This window comes from Equus przewalskii, chromosome 29 (genome assembly GCF_037783145.1).
Source record: "Equus przewalskii isolate Varuska chromosome 29, EquPr2, whole genome shotgun sequence".
Classification (NCBI taxonomy): domain Eukaryota; kingdom Metazoa; phylum Chordata; class Mammalia; order Perissodactyla; family Equidae; genus Equus; species Equus przewalskii.
The window spans coordinates 21,111,198-21,134,523 of record NC_091859.1 but is presented as its reverse complement, the minus strand read 5'-3'; the positions used below and the strand labels follow the sequence as shown (position 1 = coordinate 21,134,523).

Genomic DNA, 23,326 nt, shown 5'->3' with positions numbered 1-23,326 from the left:
CTCCAAAATTCTTCTCTCATAGGGTCAGTTCTAAAATTCTTGGGCTTAGAAATCGATACGTCTTTCATACCTCCCACCGAAGCACATCAAAAAAGTATGGACTCAACATCCCAAAAGAGCTAGCTGGAGGGCCCAAGCCCTCTAACACGTCCAGGCAATGAACTAGTGAGCTCTGCCACTAGCACAGCATCACAGAAAATGGAGAAATTACTTGAAGGTAGCTGTTGAACATTAGCACCATAATAAACATGGCTCATATAGCCAAAAACGAGACTGTTCATCCCATAACATTCATTTATAGTTTGAGTGCTGAAAGAGCAGATTTTTAATGTATAATAAGTGATCTAAGTACAGAAGTCAGGTTTTTTTTTCCTATGAGGAAAACGTTAAACAAAATACAAACTAAACAGCATCCCAGAAGCAATCTGATTGTGCTAAAACATATACAAATTAAGGCTTTACCTTGGTACATAACAATTTTGAAATTATGTTGGAACATCTCCAAGAAATCCTTAACATAGAATTCGAGCAATGTGATCAAGAGTCGGGAGTGGGGCTCAGCTCAAGATGTAACATGCATCTTCCATTCACCTTACGCACTTGCCTGCTGGAGTGAGTGTCACTGTAGCCTCTCTTGCTGAAGCACCACCCAGAATGTTAGGAATCCCAGCCAGGCGACAGGCAGGGTGTTAAGAGAATTTGCTTCACTAATGAAAAAGCCTAATAATTCAACTTAACTCTTCTAACTAGAACAAGATCCAAATATGGGAAGTTTTCCTGTTTTTGTTTTTGTGGTTTTAAATGCCCTTTTGGTTTACTGAGTAAGCCAAATACATTTCCCGATAAATACTACCACCAAAGATTCTAAATATTGAGATTTTACTGAATCAAGGTTTCAATGTTCCTACTAAGTCATGTTTCAATTAGATCTTTCCAATGTCAAGGAAAAAATGAAAGACAAGGACTAATATGATCCTAAAAAGAAGGCAAAATATTCCTAAGGCTGTATCTTAATTTATCAAAATTCTCCCACTTTATGCATGTATAGATCTTGTTTTAACCACTATGTCAGAAGAAAAGTTTCAGTGTAGAAGTCTACAATCCAGATAAAAGGCTCTACATTTCCCTACATTAAGTCTGGCTATTTCCTGTGCAGAATTATAACCACAGACATTGACATGTAGCTCTCAGATCTGAAAATGTCTTTATTTTTTAGAAAATGGATTCCAGGAAGGTTAAAAAGCAATACCAGAGGATATAGGTGCAGAACTGGATGTAGTCATTCAAAGCATTCAATTAAGAATATGGCAATATAAATATATGAAAAGCGTCTCCTGGGTGTTCAAAACAACATGTATAAGTCATTTCTAACTAATTTGAGCTTTATAGCATTTCCTAGACAGGGGAAAAACAGTTAACATCTGAAAGTCCTGAAAGCTTTTTCCTTGGTTAATTACATTAGATGGTATGCCTTTGATCAAATTCCTTCCTTTTTAAACATGGATAAAAGTATTACATAGGTCCACTGTCAAACAGACAACATGTTGCAAATTAATTCTGGTATAATGTATTCCAACAAAGCTTAGAAAATAAAAGATGTTGTGGTGGCTTTGGACTAAGTTTAATAGTCATCTCCTCTGCTGACAACTTCTTTACATGTTGGACGCAACAGTATGGTATGTTCAAACTGCGCTGTATATGATCCTTTAATGTCACATAATGGTGGATATGGATCTACAATGCCCAAGTCACACAGATTCTTCAAAGCCATCAAGTATTTACTTTCTCCCAAGCGATCCAGCCATCTGCGGCAGAAGGCAAGGGTGCCAAAGTTTTCATTGATGACATTTAACAAGTGTTTTGTTCTTGGAAGCCTAAAAGGAGAAAATCAAAGATTAATAGTTGGCTAAAAACTTACCAACTCATTTCCCCCATTAAGGAAAACTCAAACCCTAGCCATGGCTTTACTTTGTAATTGAAGTTCAAAAGACTTTTGTTGTTGCCTCTTTCAACATTCAAAAGCCAGAATGTATAATAGCCCATACCTAATTATAGATGGCAGCTGAATAGGAGACCAGCCGAAGGCTACCTTATCATGTTTGTTGATATGTCTGTGCCTGTGTGTGTTAAATTACCTGTACAGACTCATCAAGACTATTACTGTGGGAGTTTACTTTTTTGTGCATCAAGCTGAAAGACCTGCGCATAAAAGTAGGTGTAAATTCATCCTTCAACCATCTTCTCCAAAGAAAGTTTACCAATAGGAAAATAAGAAGAAAACCCTAGAAATGCCAGTAAAAAAATAATTTCTGAAATTATTATGATTATTGGAAACTGGATCTGAAGAGAATACTTCCTATATCATTTTCATTTCAATTAAAATTTTTAACAGGCCAATTTCTTTGCTGTATTATAGAAATCCACAGAACTTATTGTTAGGCTATAGAACTGTACATTTATGAATGTACCACTGTAGATGTTTGTCACATTTTTGAAAATGCTGTTAACTGGAAAGAGAAATTCATTAGTCATATAAAAACAACAGTCTCTCACCTTATTGGCACATGTCCAACATCAAAATTTTTCATGTAATGTGAACATTCCATATCATCATGAACAACACCTTTTCCTGTGCTACCAAAGGTTTCAATAGCATACACTTCTCCTTCCTAAAAAAATACATAAGGGACAAAGAGAGAGAAGAAAAATCCAGAACTAATCAAAATTACCATCTCTCATCTTCAGGCTGAGGTATTTTCTACTTGATGTAAGAAACAACATGAAACGTCCCCTGGCAGTCCTTATCCACCTCTGCCTGCTTATCTCCTTAGCACTTTTTGGTCTTTCTGTGTCTTCCTATTGGAACGTAGGCTTCACATGGGCAGGGAATTTTGTTTTGTTCACTACTACATCCTCAGTGCCTAGTAAAGAGATGGCACCTATGAGATGCTCAATAAATACTCACTAAGTGTTGAGTAACAATCCTTTAACATACCGAACTTTCACAACTGACTGAACCCTGGTCTGACCAGACACAATTTGCACACTCAACACGGCCCAATTCCCGTTGGGGTGAGTATGGATGCCAAATTAATTTTGCTCAACATAATCAACTATCACTAGCTTTAGTTTGGGAAAAAAAATTTACAAAGAACACCGTTAATGGCATACATACCTCCATTCTTGTTGCCTCTCCTCCTTTCACAATGGGCACTGTTTTCCCAGCATGTATTCTATATGGCCCAATTGAATGTCCATTTAGATTACGGATTGGTTTCACTGGCATAATAAATAGGAAAAAAATAATTATTCAGGATCTCTATAAGCACAAAGAGATCTCTTGGCCTTGTGGCACAGAGTTCAAGCATTTATTTAAAAACAACATATGGCTTTACTAAATAACCTCACATTAAGAGAGTTAAATACAAAGTAGAAAACTAGTGGAATATGAAAAGCTATTTATTGCAATGTTACTGATTAGAAACTAGAAGGGAGTAAGGGGAGATGGTGGAAAAAGAATAAACTGTGTGATGAGGACACAATGGGGGTAATCTAAGAAGGTATAGTTAATAAAAACAGAGTCATAAAATGCTATGTACATAATGATTACAAATATGAAAATATATATTTTTATGCTTATAGACCAAAAGGTAACATGAAAATGAGGATTCTGTGTTGAAATGATAAGACTATGAAACCTTAAATTTTATTATTACATCAGCATTTCAAACGTTAAGATAGAAAATCTAAACAACCTCAGCGTCCTGACAGCAACGATAGAATAAACAAATTGTGGCAAATTCACACAGTGGAACACTACTCAACAATAAAACAAAAACCTAGGGATACAGGATACAGTGAACAACTGAAATAAAACCTGAAGAAAAAATGAGCAAGAGAAGGCACAATTATATAGATACTGTGCAATTCCATATATGCATATATATATATGGAATATAAAAGGCATAATTATACTACTGTTTAGGGATGCATAATTAGATGGTGAACACATAAAAGCGAATGCAAATATTTTAGTACTCAAGATAGTGGTTTACTAGAGGAGGCTGCTGTAACTGGGAAGGGGTATATAGAATTGGGGGGCTTCTGGAATGCTGACAATATTCTATTTCTCAAGGGGTAAGGTTACATGGCTTTTATAATTATTTAGTTCAAGTTTTATGTTGTGTGTATTTTTAACGTTTATTATATTCCACGATAAAAAAAGGTTTAAAAAAGTCTAGCTCTACAATGCTAGAATCCTCAGTACAAGCGACCTTTCTTCTAGAGCAGAACTAGGTACCTAGGTTTTTACAAATCTTTAACAATGAAACAATGACAAGTATATTACAAATTTAGGGGCTAGTGCAGAAAAATAAAACTCTTAATTAGCTCTTCAAAAAAAATCCTCCTGAGAGTTCTCGTCAAGATGGCGCTGTGAACAGACGTTGAACTCGCCTCCTCCCACGAACACAACCAGGTTACAACAATTTTGGGAAGAATCACCCTGGATTGAAAACTGAAAACTGGATAAAAAGAACACCCACGACAAGGGACAGTCCTGATGAAAGCAGAAGAGGCAGTAACTCCGGCCAGAGAGGAAAAAAGCCACCTTTGGGAGCAGCGGAGCTTCTGAGCTGGCCAGGCGGGAGCCAACCTAAGGTACGAGCCCTCCCTGGAGGGGTGAGGTCCGGAGCGGGGGCAACACTGCTATAACCATCCTTCGGACTCAGCCCAACTGAGATGGGGGTCTTACTATCTGGCTTTGCTGGCTATTAACTGCAGCGAGGACACCCCAGAAAAGCTATGGGCTGAAAGCCGAAAAGATCCGGGTCTTAAAGGGCCCACGCACAAACTCACTCATTACAGCAACCTAAAATCACCAGAGAGAAGGCTGACTGTCCTTTGGTGAAACAAGACTCACCTAGTGGGCTCTGGGGGCATCTTGGTGAGAGGAGGATCCTCTCCTGAGACTGAGACATTGGTGGGGCCCGTTGTTCTGAGCTGGTCCAGGCGTGCTGATACTGAACCGGTGGGGGCCATTGAGGTGCGTCCCTTGGGCTGTTAGCCCAGGGGTCTGCCACACCCACTAGAGCACAGACTTAATCCAGTTCAGCCAGGGCAGGCAACCCGCCCTAGGGACTGGCCCCACCTAACAGCAAGCCCTCAGGCTACTTTTCAGCCTGCATTGACTGAGTGCCTTGATCCTCTACAGGCAGGCAAGGGTGTCTGCCTCTGTGGGGCAGGGCTTGTGTGAGGACCCGGTGAACTGCGGGGGGCAGTGGGGCAGAGGTGGGGGCCTCTGCAGTGTGGCAGTGGGGTACGCTCCAGGGGGTTGAGAAGTGTGCACGGACCAGGACTGTGTTGACAGTGTATGTGGTCCAGAGGAGGGTGAGGCTTATCAGTGGCAGAAGACTTGAGCTTCACAAATAGCCATAAAAAGGATCGGCCCCACCTTCCAAAGCCTGAAACAACTGAGGGCCTCCATGCCAAGGGCTAGCCCCACTCAGCTGCACTCCTAAGAGAACTGGCATCAGCCTTGTTGGCCTCAGGCCTACCACAACTGTACGCCCCTGAGCCTAGCAACCAGCTACACTGGGTACCAACCCAATTAAGAGGACAATTGCAATAAGAGTGTGCTAATAGACTTTGTAGCCAACAGTGCTAAGGCCCCTCCAAACCGGATTTACAAACAGCTGGCCAGGGAAGGAAAGATCAGACTCCCTGGGTACCTGCAGTGGGAGCAACCCTGCCACAGCAGAAGAACACAAGTAGCCCACAAAGGGGTCACTCCTGGTTCATATGGTCTGGTGACGAGAGGGAAGCACACTGCTGGGCCTCATAAGGCATCTCATACATAAGGCCACTTCTCCAAGATCAGGAGACATAGCCGACTCACCTAGTACAAAGAAAATAGCACAGAGAAAAAGGCATAATGAGGAGGCAAAGGAATACTTTCTAAGCAAGGGAACACTACAAAACACCAGAAAAAGAACTAAGTGAAACAGAAACTAGTGACCTCCTTGACAAGGAATTCAAACAAAATATAATGAGGGTGCTCACAGATATGCAGACAAGAATGGATGAACACAGTGAGCACATCAGCAAAGACTTGGAAGATATAAAAAAGAACCAATCAGAAATGAAGAATACAATACTCGAAATGAGAAATTCACCAGAGGGACTCAACAGCAGAGAAGAAGAAGCAGAAGAGCGGATCAGCGAGCTAGACGAAAGATTAGAGGAAATCACCCAAGCAGAACAGAAAAGAGAAAAAAGAATTAGACAGAATGAGAACAGTGTAAGGGAACTCTGGGACAATATCAAGCATGCTAACATTCGGATTATAGGGGTCCCAGAAGGAGAAGAGAGAGAGAAAGGGGCAGAAAATTTATTTGTTGAAATAATAGAGGAAAATTTTCCTCACCTGAGGAAGGAAACAGACATCCAAGTTCAGGAAGCACAGAGAGCTCCAAACAAGAGAAGCCCAAAGAGGCCCTCACCAAGACATATTATAATCAAAATGTCTAAAATTAAAGACAGAGAATCCTAAAAGCAGCAAGAGAAAGGCCACAAGTGACATATGAAGGGAAGCCCATCAGGCTGTCAGTAGACTTCTCAGCCAAGACCCTACAGGCGAGAAGAAAATGGCACAACATATTTGAAGTGCTAAAAGGAAAAAACCTACAACCAAGAATACTATATCCATCAAGGCTGTCATTCAGAATGGAAGGAGAGATAAAGAGCTTCCCAGACAAGCGAAAATTAAAGGAGTTTATCACTAAGAAACCAGTTCTACAAGAAATGCTGAAGGGACTTATTTAAGTGGGAAAGTAATGACCACAAATAGAGATAAAATAAAAAAAATTATCAAAAAAAACCCAAAACAACAAGAAGAAAAAACAGGCAATAAAATCACTTGTAAGGTAAAAGGATGGTAAAGGCAGCAGATCAACTACCTGTGAAAGTAATATGAGGGTTAAAAGACAAATGTAATATAATTACCTGTTTCAATGATAAGAGGGCAATGGATATACACACACTAAACAAAAGACTATATATGACGTGAAAAGCATATAATGTGGGAGGAGGGGAGTGAAAAAGTAGAGCTTTTAGAAAGAGGTCAAGCTAAAGAGTCTATCTACTCAATATAGACTGTTATATGCATAGTATATTAAATAGGATCCTCACGGTAACCACAAACCAGAAACCTATAACAAGCAGGAAAAAAAGTAAGACAAAAGAAATCAAACATATTACTAAAGATAGCCATCAAACCGTTACAAGTGAAGAGAGCAAGAGAAAAAGAAAGGAACTGAGAACTACTAAAACACCCCAAAAAAAAGAAAAAGTGACAAAATGGCAATAAATACATATTTATCAATAGCTACTTTAAATGTAAATGGATTAAATGCTCTAATCAAATGCCACAGGGTGGCCAACTGGATAATAAAACAAGAGCCATGTATATGCTGCATACAAGAGACACACTTCAGACCTACAGACACTCACAAACTGAAAGTGAAAGGATGGAAAAAGATATTCCATGCAAATGGCAAAGAAAAGAAAGCGGGGGTAGCAATACTTATATCAGACAAAATAGACTTTAAATCAAAAACTGTAACAAGAGACAAAGATGGCCACTACATAATGATAAAGGGAACAATCCAACAAGAAAATATAACACTTGTAAATATCTACGCACCCAACATAGGAGCACCTAAATAGATAAAGCAATTATTAACAGACATAAGAGGAGAAACAGACAGTAACACAATAATAGTAGGGGACTTTAACACTCCACTTACACCAATGGATAGATCATCCAAACGGAAGATCAATAAGGAAACACTCGCCTTAAAGGACACATTAGACCAGATGGACTTAGTAGATATATACAGAACATTCCATCCAAAAACCACAGAATACACATTCTTTTCAAATGCCCATGGAACATTCTCCAGGATTGATCACATATTAGGCCAAAAAACAAGTCTCAATAAATTTAAGAAGATCGAAATAATACCATGCATCTTTTCTGACCACAAAGGTATGAAACTGGAAATCAACTACAGAAAGAAAACCAGATAAGCCACAAAAATGTGGAGATTGAACAAAATGCTACTGAACAATGATTGGGTCAAGGAAGAAATCAAAGAAGAAATAAAAAAATTCCTGGAGACAAATGAAAATGAAAACACGACATGCCAAAATCTGTGGGATACAGCAAAAGCGGTTCTACGAGGAAGTTTATAGCAATTCAGGCCTACCTCAACAAAGAAGAAAAATCCCAAATAGACAATCTAAAAGTGCACCTAAAGGTACTGGAAAAAGAACAACAAACAAAGCCCAAAATCAACAGAAGGAAGGAAATAATAAAAATCAGAGCAGAAATAAACGAAATAGAGACTAAAAAAAAATAGAAAAAATTAATGAAACCAAGAGCTGGTTCTTCAAAGAGATAAACAAAATTGACAAACCCTTAGCTAGACTCACCAAGAAAAAAAGAGAGAAGGCTCAAACAAATAAAATCAGAAACAAAAGAGGAGCGATTACAACGGACACCTCAGAAATACAAAAGATTATAAGAGAATACTATGAAAAGCTATATACCAACAAATTGGATAATCTAGAAGAAATGGATAAATTCTTAGAAACACACAACCTTCCAAAACTGGACCAAGAAGATGTAGAAAATTTGAATAGACCAATCACCAGTCAGGAGATCGAAACAGCAATTAAAAACTTCCCCAAAAATAAAAGTCCAGGACCAGATGGCTTCCCTGGTGAATTCTACCAAACATTCAAAGAAGACTTAATACCTATCCTTGTCAAACTCCTCCAAAAAATTGAAGAGGAGAGGAGGCTTCCTAACTCCTTCTATGAAGCAAACATTATCCTGATACCAAAACCAGACAAGGACAACACAAAAAAAGAAAATTACAGACCAATATCACTGATGAACATCGATGCAAAAATCCTCAACAAAATACTAGCAAATGGAATACAACAATACATTAAAAAGATCATACATCATGATCAACTGTGTTTCATTCCGGGGATGCAGGGATGGTTCAACATTCGCAAATCTATCAACGTGATACACCACATTAACAAAATGAAGAATAAAAATGATCATCTCAATAGATGCAGAGAAAGCATTTGACAAGATACAGCATCCATTTATGATAAAAACTCTAAATAAATTGGGTATAGAAGGAAAATACCTCAACATAATAAAGGCCATATATGACAAACCCATAGCAAATATCATTCTCAATGGAGAAAAACTGAAAGCTATCCCTCTAAGAACAGGAACAAGACAAGGATGCCCACCGTCACCACTCTTATTTAACATAGTATTGGAAGTCCTAGCCAGAGCAATCAGGCAAGAAAAAGAAATAAAAGGGATCCACATTGGAAAAGAAGAAGTGAAACTGTCACTCTTTGCAGATGACATGATTTTATATCTAGAAAACCCTAAAGAGTCCACTAAAAAACTTTTAGAAATAATAAAGGAATACAGTCAATTTGCGGGATACAAAATCAATGTACAAAAATCCGTTGCATTTCTACACACTAACAACGAAGTAGCAGAAAGAGAAATTAAGAATACAATCCCATTTACAATTGCAACAAAAAGAATAAAATACTAGGAATAAACTTAACGAAAGAGGTGAAAGATCTATACACCGAAAACTATAAAACATTGTTGAAAGAAATCAAAGAAGACACAAAGAAATGGAAAGATATTCTGTGCTCTTGGATTGGAAGAATTAACATTGTTAAAATGTCCATACTTCCTAAAGCAATCTACAGATTCAATGCAATCCCTATCAAAGTTCCAACAACATCTTTTACAGAAATAGAACAAAGAATCCTAAAATTTACATGGAACAACAAAGACCCCAAATAGCCAAAGGATTCCTGAGAAAAAGAACAAAGCCGGAGGTATCACACTCCCCGATTTCAAATTATACTACAAAGCCACAGTAACCAAAACAGCATGGTACTGGCACAAAAACAGACACACAGATCAATGGAACAAAATTGAGAGCCCAGAAGTAAATCCACACGTTTATGGACAGCTAATATTCGACAAGGGAGCCAAGAGCATACGATGGAGAAAGGAGAGTCTCTTCAATAAATGGTGTTGGGAAAACTGGACAGCCACATGCAAAAGAATGAAAGTGGACCATTCCCTTACACCATGCACAAAAATCAACTCAAAATGGATTAAAGACTTGAATGTAAGACCCGAAACCATGAGACTTCTAGAAGAAAACACAGGCAGTACGCTCTATGACATTGCTCTGAGCAGCATATTTTCAAGTCCCATGTCTGACCAGGCAAGGGAAATAAAAGAAAAAAATGAACAAATGGGACTACCTCAAACTAAAAAGCTTCTGCACAGCAAAGGAAACCATCAACAAAACGAAAAGACAACCTAACAATTGGGAGAAGATATTTGCAAACCACATATCAGATAAGGGGTTAATATCCAAAATATACAAAGAACTCATACAGCTTAACAACAAAAAAACCAACAATCCAATTAGAAAATGGGCAAAAGATCTGAACAGAGATTTCTCCAAAGAAGAAATACAGATGGCCAACAGGCATATGAAAAGATGCTCAACATCATTAGCTATCAGGGAAATGCAAATCAAAACTACAATGAGGTATCACCTCACTCCGGTCAGAATGGCTATAATTAACAAGACAGGAAACAACAAATGTTGGAGAGGATGTGGAGAGAAGGGAACCCTTGTTCACTGCTGGTGGCAGTGCAAAGTGGTGCAGCCACTATGGAAAGCAGTTTGGAGTATCCTCAGAAAATTAAGGATAGATCTACCATATGATCCAGCTATTCCACTGCTGGGTATTTATCCAAAGAACCTGAAAACACAAAGGCATAAAGATACTTGCACCCCTATGTTCATTGCGGCATTATACACAATAGCCAAGACTTGGAAGCAACCTAGGTGCCCATCAAGGGACGAATGGATAAAGAAGATGTGGTATTTATACACGATGGACTACTACTCAGCCATAAGAAATGATGAAATCCAGCCATTTGTGACAACATGGATGGACCTTGAGGGTATTATGCTGAGTGAAATAAGTCAGAGGGAGAAAGTCAAATACCATATGATCTCACTCATAAGTAGAAGATAAAAACGACAAAAAAAAAACCAACACATAGCACTGGAGATTGGACTGGTGGTTACCATTGGGGAAGGGGGGAGGGGGGAGGGCAAAAGGGGTGATTAGGGTCACATGTGAGGAGATGCACTATAATTAGTGTTCGGGTGGTGAACATGATGTAATGTATCCAGAATTTGAAATATGATGTACAGCCAAAAAAAATAAAAACTTAAAAAAAAATAAAATAAAAATCCTCCTTCTTTTATAAATGATAAGCTAAATTTATTTTAAAATTCAGCAAGCATTACTATTTCTCCAAGATCTGGCAATTTGAGCCCACAGACCAATCAAAAACACATTTAAATAAAAAGATTTCTTAGCCATACCAACCTAACATATAACTAAGTTACAGAGAAGAAGCAGGGTATCCATTTTTATATTATAAAGGTGGTGACAGAGGTAGGCTAATTCTGGGACCAAGAGAGCTGTAAGGGTAACTTTCCAATTCTATAGCTTCCTGATCAAGGTAAATAAAATCACCCCCTCGATGGCCCAGTTCTGTTATGTGGTTTTGGAAACTGCTTCTGAAACTTCAGCTGATGGTCCATTTCTTCATCTTCCCAATGCCATGATTTGTCTATATCCTTTCTGCTTAAACTAGTAAAAATGAATTCTGTCACCTTCAATTAAGAACTCTGATCAACACAACAAGTGGTATCAAAAAAGAGTGCTAAGGTAATAATAGAACTTAAAATGCTGCACTAGCTTAGTGGAAGAGGTGAGAAGAGAGATAAGGATTCCAACATTGCAGACTGGAATTGTTATGCAGTAACTAAACATTAAGTCAAATTGTCACCCAGTATACCTTGAAGGGCAGACCATATGCTAACCAAAGTTTTAGAATTAAAAGAAAATAGAAGGGAAAGATAATTTGAGAGGGACCTGAATAAGCACTATTTGTTGTGGCACCAAACCCAAAATTGGGGGTGGGAAATGACAAACATTTGTTGAATAAATTTCAGGCACTGTCATAAAACTTACATTTCTCAAAACAAAAAACACAATATCATTAATCCTATTACAGTCAAAGAAACTTAGGTTCTTAGAGGTTACAGGATTTGTCTAAATTCAAAGATAGACCTGCCTGACCCCAAAGCATGTTTTCTTAATTATCCCATAAAACCCCCCATCCAAGTGTTAGCAGCCTTAAGCATTTTTGACTTGTACAGATGTTCATAGAATTAGGAATCTGCAAGAGAGCAGCAAGGACAGGCACTGTCAGGTCCCACAGGAAGAACCACATTTGCACTTGGAAGACACACAAAAGTCTGTAAATATCAACAGAGGAAGGCAAAGAATGCTGAATGTGAATTTACTAAGGGGCAAGGAAGCATGAGAGTCTCCACTCAAAGGACTATAAAGGCGAGATAGGATTTGGTTAAAGGAAATGTAGGAAATATTCTGTAACAAAGTTATTAGAACAAGGGTTACTGAGAGCAATGAGCATAGATTAGGAAGGAAGACGGTGGCTGGAGAGTGGTCGGACAGACCCTGGGAAGTGGAGGAAGGCTGGACTGATAGCACAGGTGACTCAGACTGTGTACCAAAGGCAGTAGCTAGGAAAGATGAGGAGGCAAAGGAATAAAGATTAAAGGAAGGACACACAAGGAATTAACTGGCCTCTAAATTTTGAATTCAACTCAAAAAAAAAAAAAAAGGAGAGTCATCAATGGAAAGGGCCTCTGGCTTCTCTCTTAGCCTTAATTTGACTAGTCACGGGAAACCTAGTCTGCATTTTGGCCACCCTGGATAAATCCCCAGTTGTTTTCTTATCAACTACCAGAGTAGCTTGGCAACAGTTCCTATCTAGTGACCACAGTACTCCTACCATGAGAAGGTCATTTAGCCCATTTTCCTTCTAGATTCCCAAGAGATAAAGATGAAGCAGCTGACCCAAAGAAAGCACTCAACACTATCTTGCAAAATTAATTCTGCAGAGGTCACATACATTTCAAAATAAGACACATTTTTAAAGCACATACCTTGATATGTCTTCCCATCTATTTCAACCTCATAGGATTCCATAACTTCTTGGATGGCCTCACCAACATCACATAGACGGACATCAATTCCAGCACACTAAAAAGAGAATAATGTACATTTTGTTATTCAAAGGGCTGAATCTCACAGTAACCTAACTTCTTAATATTTTAAAATAACGGACAATGAGAAAAACTGCTTTGCACATTATAACTTCCTCTATAAAAGCCTTTGGTACATTACACTACAATTACCTACTTAAAGCCCGAAGGGTAGTGGACTATTCTTATACAACCCAAAGACCTTAAAAAGGCTATAAAGTGCTCAGAATATGTTGAATGAAATGGTGCTTATGGTTTACATACCTTTATTCCAGTGTTAGTGGCATCTTTTACAGCTTTTAATAATGTATCATATTTGGGATTAAAAGTGACAGTAAAAGCACAGTCAATAATCCTACCTGAAAGAGAAAATTCTTCTTTAAGTTTACTTATCAGCTGTCAACTTACCTACTTTATAGCATCTACTCTATTAATTAAACTTGCTAGTTAACAGGAAAATAAAATGATGGGCTCAAAAATGAAGGCAACACTTTGAGTACACAGACAGCATTCATAATCAAAGGGGAAAAAATATAAATAAGCTACATAAGGTTTCAGATTGAAAAGATTAATTCTAGAGTTAGTACATATTACTTCAAGACAGCACCAATTCAGGACTCACCCATGCAGTTATTCAAAAACATAAACAGAAACAAAGTGAGAAAAGCCTGGGGAACTAAGAAAAAGCAGTGCGGGCAGAGAAAACGTACAGGTCCACAGGATGCTAACCATCAGTCCAGCTTCTCCAATTTAGTAAAACTCAAGTACTTAATTAATCTAAGTTTTGCTTTCTCTCCTGTTGAGATAAAAAGGTACTTACCTAATAGGGTTTAGGGGAGAATTTAGAAAAGCTAACAAGTATACAAAGGTTGGTAAACTTACAGATTCTAAGTAAAAGTTTGTTGTTGTTATACGAATAAATGATATCTGAAACAACGACCTGAATAAAGAAATGTAAGATTATGTTTTTCATGCCTTGATACAAAGGGTAATAAACCTCTATCACTCAGTAGTTTTTATTCTACTCCACTTAGAATGCTTTAAAGTAAATCCCAAAATCTGCCTCAACACAGCTCTACTGAAAAGTGAGGCAATAAGAAGAAAATTTGGGAGTTCAGCATCTGTAGCCCCACCCAACAGAGACAAGATCAGAGTTTTTTAGGAGGAGGGTGGGGTGTAAATTATTTCTAAGAACTCACCACTTATATGTGTTCCAAAGTCTATCTTACAGATGTCATCATACTGTAATACTGTTGTGTCACCAGCATTGGGAGTATAATGGGCAGCGCAGTTATTGAGAGAACACCCAGTAGGAAATGCCAGGCCTGCGTTTAATCCATTCTCTTTTATTAGCTTTCGTGAACAGTCTTCCAACTTTTCACTAAAAAAAAAAGGGGGGGGGGGTGGTTGTTTTCTTTTACATTCTTACCCTTATATATCTTACAGTTCATCAAGTCCAGAAAGTTTACTAAAACTCTTAAATTACTTTCTGGAAAGGATATGAGCACTTTCTGGATGTGAATGAATAACAGTTCTCTGATGCTAGCAACATACTAGCTAACCCCTAAAAAGATAAAGCGCTTAATCCCACTAGAAATCTGCAGAAACAACGACACAATCCACTTTTAACTTAGTTTACTAGGAATAAGACTCTTGACTTAGACTAATTTAAATGCTGATTACATTTTATTTGCTCAATGTTGCATATTTGGAAAACTGAATCAGAAAATTATTTCTCAAGGGGAAAACTGGAGAAATAATTAGTTCTATTGGCTTCTTCATTGCATTATAAATGTTTTGTGTCCAAGAATTTTAGTTTAATATGAATTGTTAGATAGCAACATAGAATCCCAGACAGAAAATAAGAATCAGTCGTGTATGCATTTGCACGAGTGTACATAAGTACAAAATATGGTGGTTGAGGTGCAAATGCCCTCTCATGGTTTCCTCATTGCATCGACACTACAAGAATTTAGAAGACATCTCTAGAACCTTCACTTAAAGTTTCAGCCAAATAGTAATGAAAGCCAAACACTATAATCAGAGAGTTAGCTCCAAAAGAAATTTTTTTTAACATGTTCTTACAAAAACATATTCCTTTTACCAGATTTCTATCATTGTCATCCCAGGCTTGATCCAGCTCATAACGTATTTTCTAACTTGTCGATGTGCTTCTGCGGCTTCTCGAAAATCATTCCAAATCTCTTCACTAGCTTGATCTAATGCTTTCTTTTCTTCACTTGTAGTTCTCCAAGCAGCTGTTCGCCTTTACAGTATGCATAGCATAGTATTAGTCACGTATAGCAGAGTCAGCATAAAAGCTGAGAGATAAAAATATACTGAGGAATGTAAGACATTTTAGATAAAAATACTACATATTCAGAGTTTCTTTCATTAAATGTCAGCAAAGTTTCAGAAATACAAGTAGCCACACACTTGCAACCAAGCCAAATCAAGTTAAACCCTTTGTAAGACTCGAAAAAAGAATCCTCACGTGAGATTTTGTTCAAAGTCAGAGGACCTAATACCCTGAGACACAAAATAACACGAAAGGAGAGAATCAGAAAAGTCAGAAGAGAGTCCTAGAAACCAAGCAGGTGGGAAACAAAGGCATCCTTCCACTCGAGGTAATATATACTTTAAGAGACTTCAAAAGAACACCCCAAAATTAGCATTTAACTTCACAAATAGGGCAGGTAGTAATCCAAAGACTTGACCTGGAAATCTGCATATATACTTTCCTCAAAACATAAAATATTATGTGCTTTGGCAGAATTTTTCTAGTTGTATATATATTAGAGGAAATCTTCCTTGAAGGATATGGCTCACATTTTACAACTGCCAAGGGTAATAAACAGATTTTTATATTTAGTGTCTAGGAATGAGGAGATCCACTGACTCCCTTTAAGCAGTACATTTCAAAAACGGTAACTGTTCTCAAATGAAGATCTTTTTGGAAGTTGTTATACCTTTCACACCTTCTTAAGCAACACTGAATATACAGGTCACAACTCAGTGATCACTGAGGCATAAAATATACTTAGTACAAGAGCGACGCCTTCAAGGAATTACTCCTATTTGCCTCAAAGCTAGTGGCCAGCAAACTATGGCCTGCAGGCAAAACCACCATGAAACCTGTTCTGTAAATAAAATTTTATTGCAACACAGCTATGCCCATACTGTCTACCTACTGTCTGTGGCTACTTTCCTGCTACAATGGCAGAACTGAGTAACACTCCAGCCCTGAAATGTCTACCACACGGCCCTTTGGGTGTTAAGCACCACAGAGGCTTCTCTGGCTTGTTTTCTGTTTGGAAATGTATTTTGGATCTATCTACCACTATCAGATAATTGAAATATTACAGTACCATCGGTTGAAGGTCAGTTTTAAACTCCCCAAGTACTTAAATGCATATGAACTACTTTTATAGGAACAGTGAAAACTCGAGAGGCAACTTCTAATCAAAGTATTCAAACAAATACCCTCACACTAGAAGGTAATGGGATAAAATCCTTTAAAAAGTACATTCTCAAGACGTGGCTCAACCTTTGTTTAGCTGCAATACACTTAAAGCTGCTCACTCTATGCTGAGACAGACAAGCCACAATCCCCTGACATCTAGTTCTAACTCTAGCCCTTCCTCTCCCACAAATCCAAAAATCTTTCCTGGGAACTAAGAACCCCAATGTTCTGAGAATAAATCATTTTCAGGCTTAAAAGTACTGGCTATATTCTCAGATCAATTCTTACACAAAATACATCACAATTCTTCATCTCTTAAGTGGGCCATAATGCTGGCACATATACAGCCATACCTGGCAGTAAACGTTAAAGAACTCCCTCTGAAAAGCCAAAGATTTTGTGGAAAGTAAAAATATCAACAAATATTTATTCTAGAGTTGTAAAATGAAAGACTATGTCCAAAGGTGACGGATGCATATCATCCATGGAGGTCTGTGAAAGTGGTATTGGTTATTATCAATTCCCATTTCTTGTCCCCAATGCAACCCTCAGATTCTTCAAATTCACTTGTTAATTGGTTAAAACTTAAGAATAATTAAATTTCAAATATTATTTGACTACATTTTAGAATTAGAATATGAGCAAACAAAAACCCCCAACACCGAAATCAACAGACCTCACATGAATACCTCACACTTCCAAAGGCTGCACTGCTGACTCTTAGAAGCAGCGGACTCTTCAAAAGATTATGGAATGTTCTGCATTGTTGGGAAAGAACTACCAATCAGAAATTGGATTAAAGACATTTTTTTGCTAAATCTTGAGTTCAAATTGAAAGTCATTAGTAACACTCAAGAAACCTACTGCCAAGGTCTATAACTATAATTCCAGGCCCAAATGAAAGACAAAGAATATTATGAAGGAGACTCTCCCTTTTCCTAAATTTGATCTTTTGATATTCACTCTATGTAACAAAAATATAGAAATTAGTAAGATTAAAAAAACATTCTGAGGGGCGGGCCCGGTGGTGCAGCAGTTAAGTGCGCACATTCTGCTTCAGCAGCCCGGGGTTCGGCAGTTTGGATCCTGGGTGTGGACAAGGCACCGCTTGGCAAGCCATGCTGTGGTAGGCGTCCCACATATAAAGTAGAGGAAGATGGGCACGGATGTTAGCTCAGGGCCAGTCTTCCTCAGCAAAAAGAGGAGGACTGGCAGCAGATGTTAGCTCATGGCTAATCTTCCTCAAAAATAAAATAAAATAAAATAAAATGCTTTAGTAAAAAAAACAAAAGAAAACATTCTCAGCCATAACAATTATTCCAAAAGGCAATTAATTCATCTAACTGAAAAAGGCAGAACAGAAATGCTTTTTAAAATGTATTACGTCTGTAAAACAAAACTACAAAAACAACTGCTTGAAAGATAATCTTTATAGGAAGCATTTACAAGTATGTAAATTCTTCACACCTCTTTGATTTTCTGAATCTTTTCAATTATTTCATTATTTTTACCAGTGGATGTATTAAAGAGCAGAAAAATACAAGTAAAACCAAAAGATATAAACAAAGGTATCTGATTATTAACTTCAAACAGTCATAAACATTTCTGAACTCATGCATGGATAACTTAAAAGATAATTATATTTGTATTTTTAAAGCACTATGTGAACATTTACAAGAACCATTTAAAAATGCATGTCTTTAACCCAGAAACAATTAAGAATGCATGCAGATATGACACCAATTCCTTCCTCTGAAAACTAGGACTTATAGGGAAAAATGAAGCATTTTAACTGCCTGTAAGAAGAAACTATAGTTGATCCCCAGCTGATAAAAGAAAATTCTTCAAAAAGAATAATGTCAGCTAATAAATGTAGAAGAAATGATGGAAATGCACCATTTTGCAGTCCCCAATGAAAAAACTGACAAAAAGAGAAAAGTACCTTTAAAAAAGAAACAGCTGGCTGTCACTACATTAACCAAGTGATAAAATACAGTGAAACTAACAGAACCTGATGTTACATCTGATACAATATGAAGTACATGGTATCACATGATATATCTCTGTCAAAAATGGTTACTTTAAATCTAATCTAAGCCTTTACAACTCTAGTTCACAGAAAATACAGGAACAGAGAAAGAAGCTTAATGACACCACAAGGAAACAACTGGAAAAATCCCAGAATATGAGACTTTCTAAACTACTGGTCTCTTCAAAAGGTCAGTGCAATGGAAGAGAAGAAGGTGGGGATTCTAACCATATGCAAAGTATGAACCTTGACTGGATCCTGGTTGGGGGGGACAGGGGTGTTGCTAAAAAGATGTTCCAGGGACAAGGGGAAAAAACCTTTAAATATGAACCAAGTATTTACATTATATTGGGAAATTACTGTTAATTTACTTAAATGTGATAATTTGGAGAACATCTAATTCTTGGGAGATGACTGAAGTTTTAAGAACTGGTGACTCAAAATAAATGAGACATTTTTGAATAGCCCAGGAAAACAAAAAGAGAAAAAATCAACAATAACAAAAAAATACATACATATACAGAGACAAAGCATATGCGGCAAAATGTTAAGAATTGTTCAATCTAGGTAGTAAGTTCATTATGCGATCTTTCAATCTTTCTGTTTGGAATTTTTCACTATGAAAGTTGAAAACAACATAAATATATTTATCCTGGCATTGTTTTTAATAGTAAACAACTAGAAACAAACTGTACGTTCAATAAGACAGGACTGGACAAATAAATTATGGTATGCATACAGATGTGCAAAGTTATTCAGCCATTAGAAATATTACTGGATTCTTTACTAACATGAAAACAAACTTAAAAAGGGGTTATAGAGCTGCTTGCAGTATAGTTCCATCTTGAGAAACATTCCCATGATACAGGTTTCTATAGAGGCTTTAGAGGAAGAAATACCAACATGTTAACAGTGGTTTTAATTCACTGGCAGAATTAAGCAGATTTTTATTTTCTTCTTTTTGCTTATCTTTATTTCCTGTTTTATAATGAATATGTACTGCTCTTAAAATCAACAACTGTCCCAAAAAATTGCCTACTAAAGGTGGAAATAGATCTCAAAAATTTCAAAATAATTCTTCCTCCTTCTTCTAGAGATTCAGCATAAGAGAAAAATCAGATCCAATTAACATACTAAGATGTTCATCACAGAATTTTTTCTAATGGTAAAAAATTGAAATGTTCAAAAATAAGGAAACACATAAAAAAATTATGCTAGATACAGAATAGAACAGCATTATAGCCATTAAAAATTGGTTTCTTCTTCCTCCTTTTCCTTTTTTTTTTTTTTTTTTTTTGGTGAGGAAGACTGGCCCTGAGCTAACATACATGCAAATCTTCCTCTATTTTGTATGTGGGATGCCATCACAGCACGGCTTGTCGAGCAGTGGGTAGGTCTGTGCCCAGGATCCAAACCTGCAAACCCTGGGCCTCCAAAGCAGAGCATGTGAACTCAACACCAAGCCAACCAGCTGGCCCCTCAAAAATTTTTAATGACACAGGAAACGCAAATAGAATGCACATTTTTTAAAAAGAGCAACAACCATCATAGTAAAAACTGATTCAGAAAAAAATCACCAATGGTGCCACATGTGAAGATGTTCATAAGGAATGAGATATTTACATATTCTCAAAGGAACTTCCCACAAATTCCTAATTACAAAAGGAAAAAACAGTAACGACACACTAGAGAAAATTGGATAATACCTTATCCAAGTGATAAAAATTGACTTCATGTGCCTCCAGATGTGACAACCCTGAAAAGGACACAGTATCTTCTTATCTAGTAGTATTCCACCCAAAAATGCAAAACCTATTCTCAAGTAGTTCAGAAAAAACAGTATAGATGCGGATTCATCACTATAACATTTTCCACATTTGCTTTCTATCTTTCTGTCTTCCAAGGAGAAAATGGAATGTTACTTGTATATTGTACATAATATGTATAACTGTCATATTCCTGTGAGAGAGAGAATGATAAAACAAATGTGGCCAAATGTTAAAGAGAATCTAAGTGAAAGGTATGCAGGAGTTCTCTGTACCAGCATCAAAGTATGCAACGACTTAAGCATGCAATGATTTCAAAATAAAAAGTTAAAATAATGCACTCAACCTGGGTGGTAGTTACACAGGTGAGTTCTTTGTGATAATTCACTCAATTTTCAATAAGTTTATTTAAAAAACAACAAAGGCAATATACAAAACTATATTTAATACTTCACCAAATCTATAAGAATACTGATTCTGATCTATTTGCAAATAGTCAAAACTAGTTATATGAATATCAAAAAATATTGAGATTTATTAAGAAGCAAACATAACCACAGTATCTTAATTTCATTTGCATTTCTCTACGACGGAATACAACGTTGCTTTCAATATTGAAGAAAAATATTACCCCAAGAGATATTGTAACATAAATTAGTATCCTTCTCTATTGTTTCAAAAACAGAAGTTATTCTACCTATATGTTTAATTTGCATTAGAAAATGAAAGTAAGAAGGGAAAGGTAGTTTTTAAGCTTTACAAAATCTCAATATTTTTCTTGTATTAAATATTACTTCAAGTATTCCACCATTTCCAGGATGTTAAAAATATTGACAATCAGTTAACTAGTATAGGAAATCAATGGCCTTCCTCCACTTTAGCAATAAGCATATCAAAATGGAAATACGAATAAAAGTATCTCACTCACATCAGTAACAAAACCATAAAACACAAGAATAAATTTAACAAGAAAGGGACAGGACCTACCTGAAAAAAAAAAACAGAGTAAGTGGGAAAATATACCATGAGAATGGATAAGACAATGTGAGACGACTGTCAATTTTCTGAAACAAATACATAACTATAATGCAATTCAGATAAGAAGTCTAACAAGGGCATTTTCTCTGTGGATATGTGTGTATATGACTGAAAATAGCTAAGAAAAGTATAAAGAAGAACTACGTTTGGGTGTGTGTGGCAGAAAAGAAAGACTTGCCTTATCGAATTATCAAAATATATTAAGTTGCTGATATCAAATCAAAACAGTATTAGCATAGGAATAGACAATTAGATCAGTGGAATAAATGATACAGAAATCGGTTTCATTACATATGAGAATATAGTTCACTATATGAGAATATAATATATGGCAATGGTGATCATTCAACTCAGCAGAATCAATTACTTAATAAACAATTCTAGCACAACTGGCTATCCATTTGAAAGAAAATAAAATTAACACTCCCAACCCTACACAAAAACTTCCAGACCAATTAAAGATGTAATAAAACACAAAATAAGAGTTTGAGAAAATCTAAGAGACTACTAGGAGCCCAGAAGTATAAAATATGAACATGTAATCTATTTCAAATTTTAAAACTTCTTGAAGAGCAAAAGAACAAAATCAACAATAAAAAGATGCTCAAAATCACTAGCAGTCTGGGAATCACAACCTAAAGTATTAATAATATTTTTTGATGCAGCAATGCCACTGCCAGCACAAAAGGAGAGAGAGAGAGAGATGCATGTGTGTGTGTGAATATATATATATACACATATATATGTATATACTCAGAGAGAGATGTTTATTGCAGAATGGTTTACAATGGCAAAAAATATTAGAGACAAAGTGAATGCTCATCAATTGAAAATGGTGGAATATGGTATATTCACACCAAGGAACATTATGAAACCATTCAAAAGAATAACAGAGCTATTCTGATCAACTTGGAGGACTTCCAATAGGTAGTCCTGAATGAGAAAAGGTGGAGGAAAGTGTGCCTATGACTCCATTTTTGTAAAACAAACAACAACCAAAACACTCTCCTTACATAAACAGACACAGATGTACACAGATATGAGCATAGAAAAATATGGAAGGCTACCTGCTAGGTGGTTACATGGGTCTGGAAGGAAGGGAAGGAAGAGGGAACAAACAGAAACAAAAAATTAAAAAGATTATATTTAAAAATAAATGTGATCACATCATATGTACTGTGAGAATTTATGAAATTAATGTAAAATTGTGTGTCTGTGACATTTTAAAATAGATACTTTAAGGATAGTGACTGATGAATTCAAATTCAAAGGGAAGATGCCCATGCCATAAAATTCCAAAACTTTAGACTCCTTCCCTAGGAGTACTGGGAATGAGGGAGGGGATGAAAATATAACAACATCATGTTCTTTTCTAAGTTTAAAGGAAAATGATGTCTTTACAGGTCAATGAAACAATGCTACAGTAGAAGCTTTCTTAACCAACTATTGCAACCACTGGATTAACCAATACTCTTGATACCCTTTGTAAAACATACTAACCAATACCCACTGTATGCTAAATAACAGTGACAGAGGTTCCAATTCTGAATAATAACAGCAGCTAACATTCACTAAATGCTTACCATGTGTCTGTTATTACTCTTCCAAGTGCTTTATATATGGTGTTATTCCTCACAACAACCCTATGAAGTGCCCATTTTATGGATGAGGAAATGAAAGCACAGACATGACAAATTTCTTGCCCAAGTCACAACGCTATTAAGTGTTAGAGCTGGGATTCAAA

The 23,326-nt window shown here is 36.7% G+C and overlaps 1 protein-coding gene across 2 annotated transcripts in view; it reads right to left on the bottom strand.

The window, feature by feature from the left end:
• Positions 1–1,187: 1,187 nt before the first annotated feature.
• Positions 1,188–23,326, bottom strand: part of METAP2 (methionyl aminopeptidase 2) — a 35,265-nt gene continuing 13,126 nt past the window's right edge. For both annotated transcript variants that reach the window (XM_070600338.1, XM_070600339.1), the window contains exons 5-11: positions 15,391–15,552; positions 14,486–14,667; positions 13,551–13,645; positions 13,188–13,284; positions 3,176–3,279; positions 2,554–2,669; positions 1,188–1,874 (exon numbers count right to left, since the gene is read on the bottom strand). In XM_070600338.1, the coding sequence (XP_070456439.1) occupies positions 1,622–1,874; positions 2,554–2,669; positions 3,176–3,279; positions 13,188–13,284; positions 13,551–13,645; positions 14,486–14,667; positions 15,391–15,552 (1,009 nt within the window). In that variant the 3' untranslated portion in view covers positions 1,188–1,621. The remainder of the gene's footprint in view (positions 1,875–2,553; positions 2,670–3,175; positions 3,280–13,187; positions 13,285–13,550; positions 13,646–14,485; positions 14,668–15,390; positions 15,553–23,326) is intronic.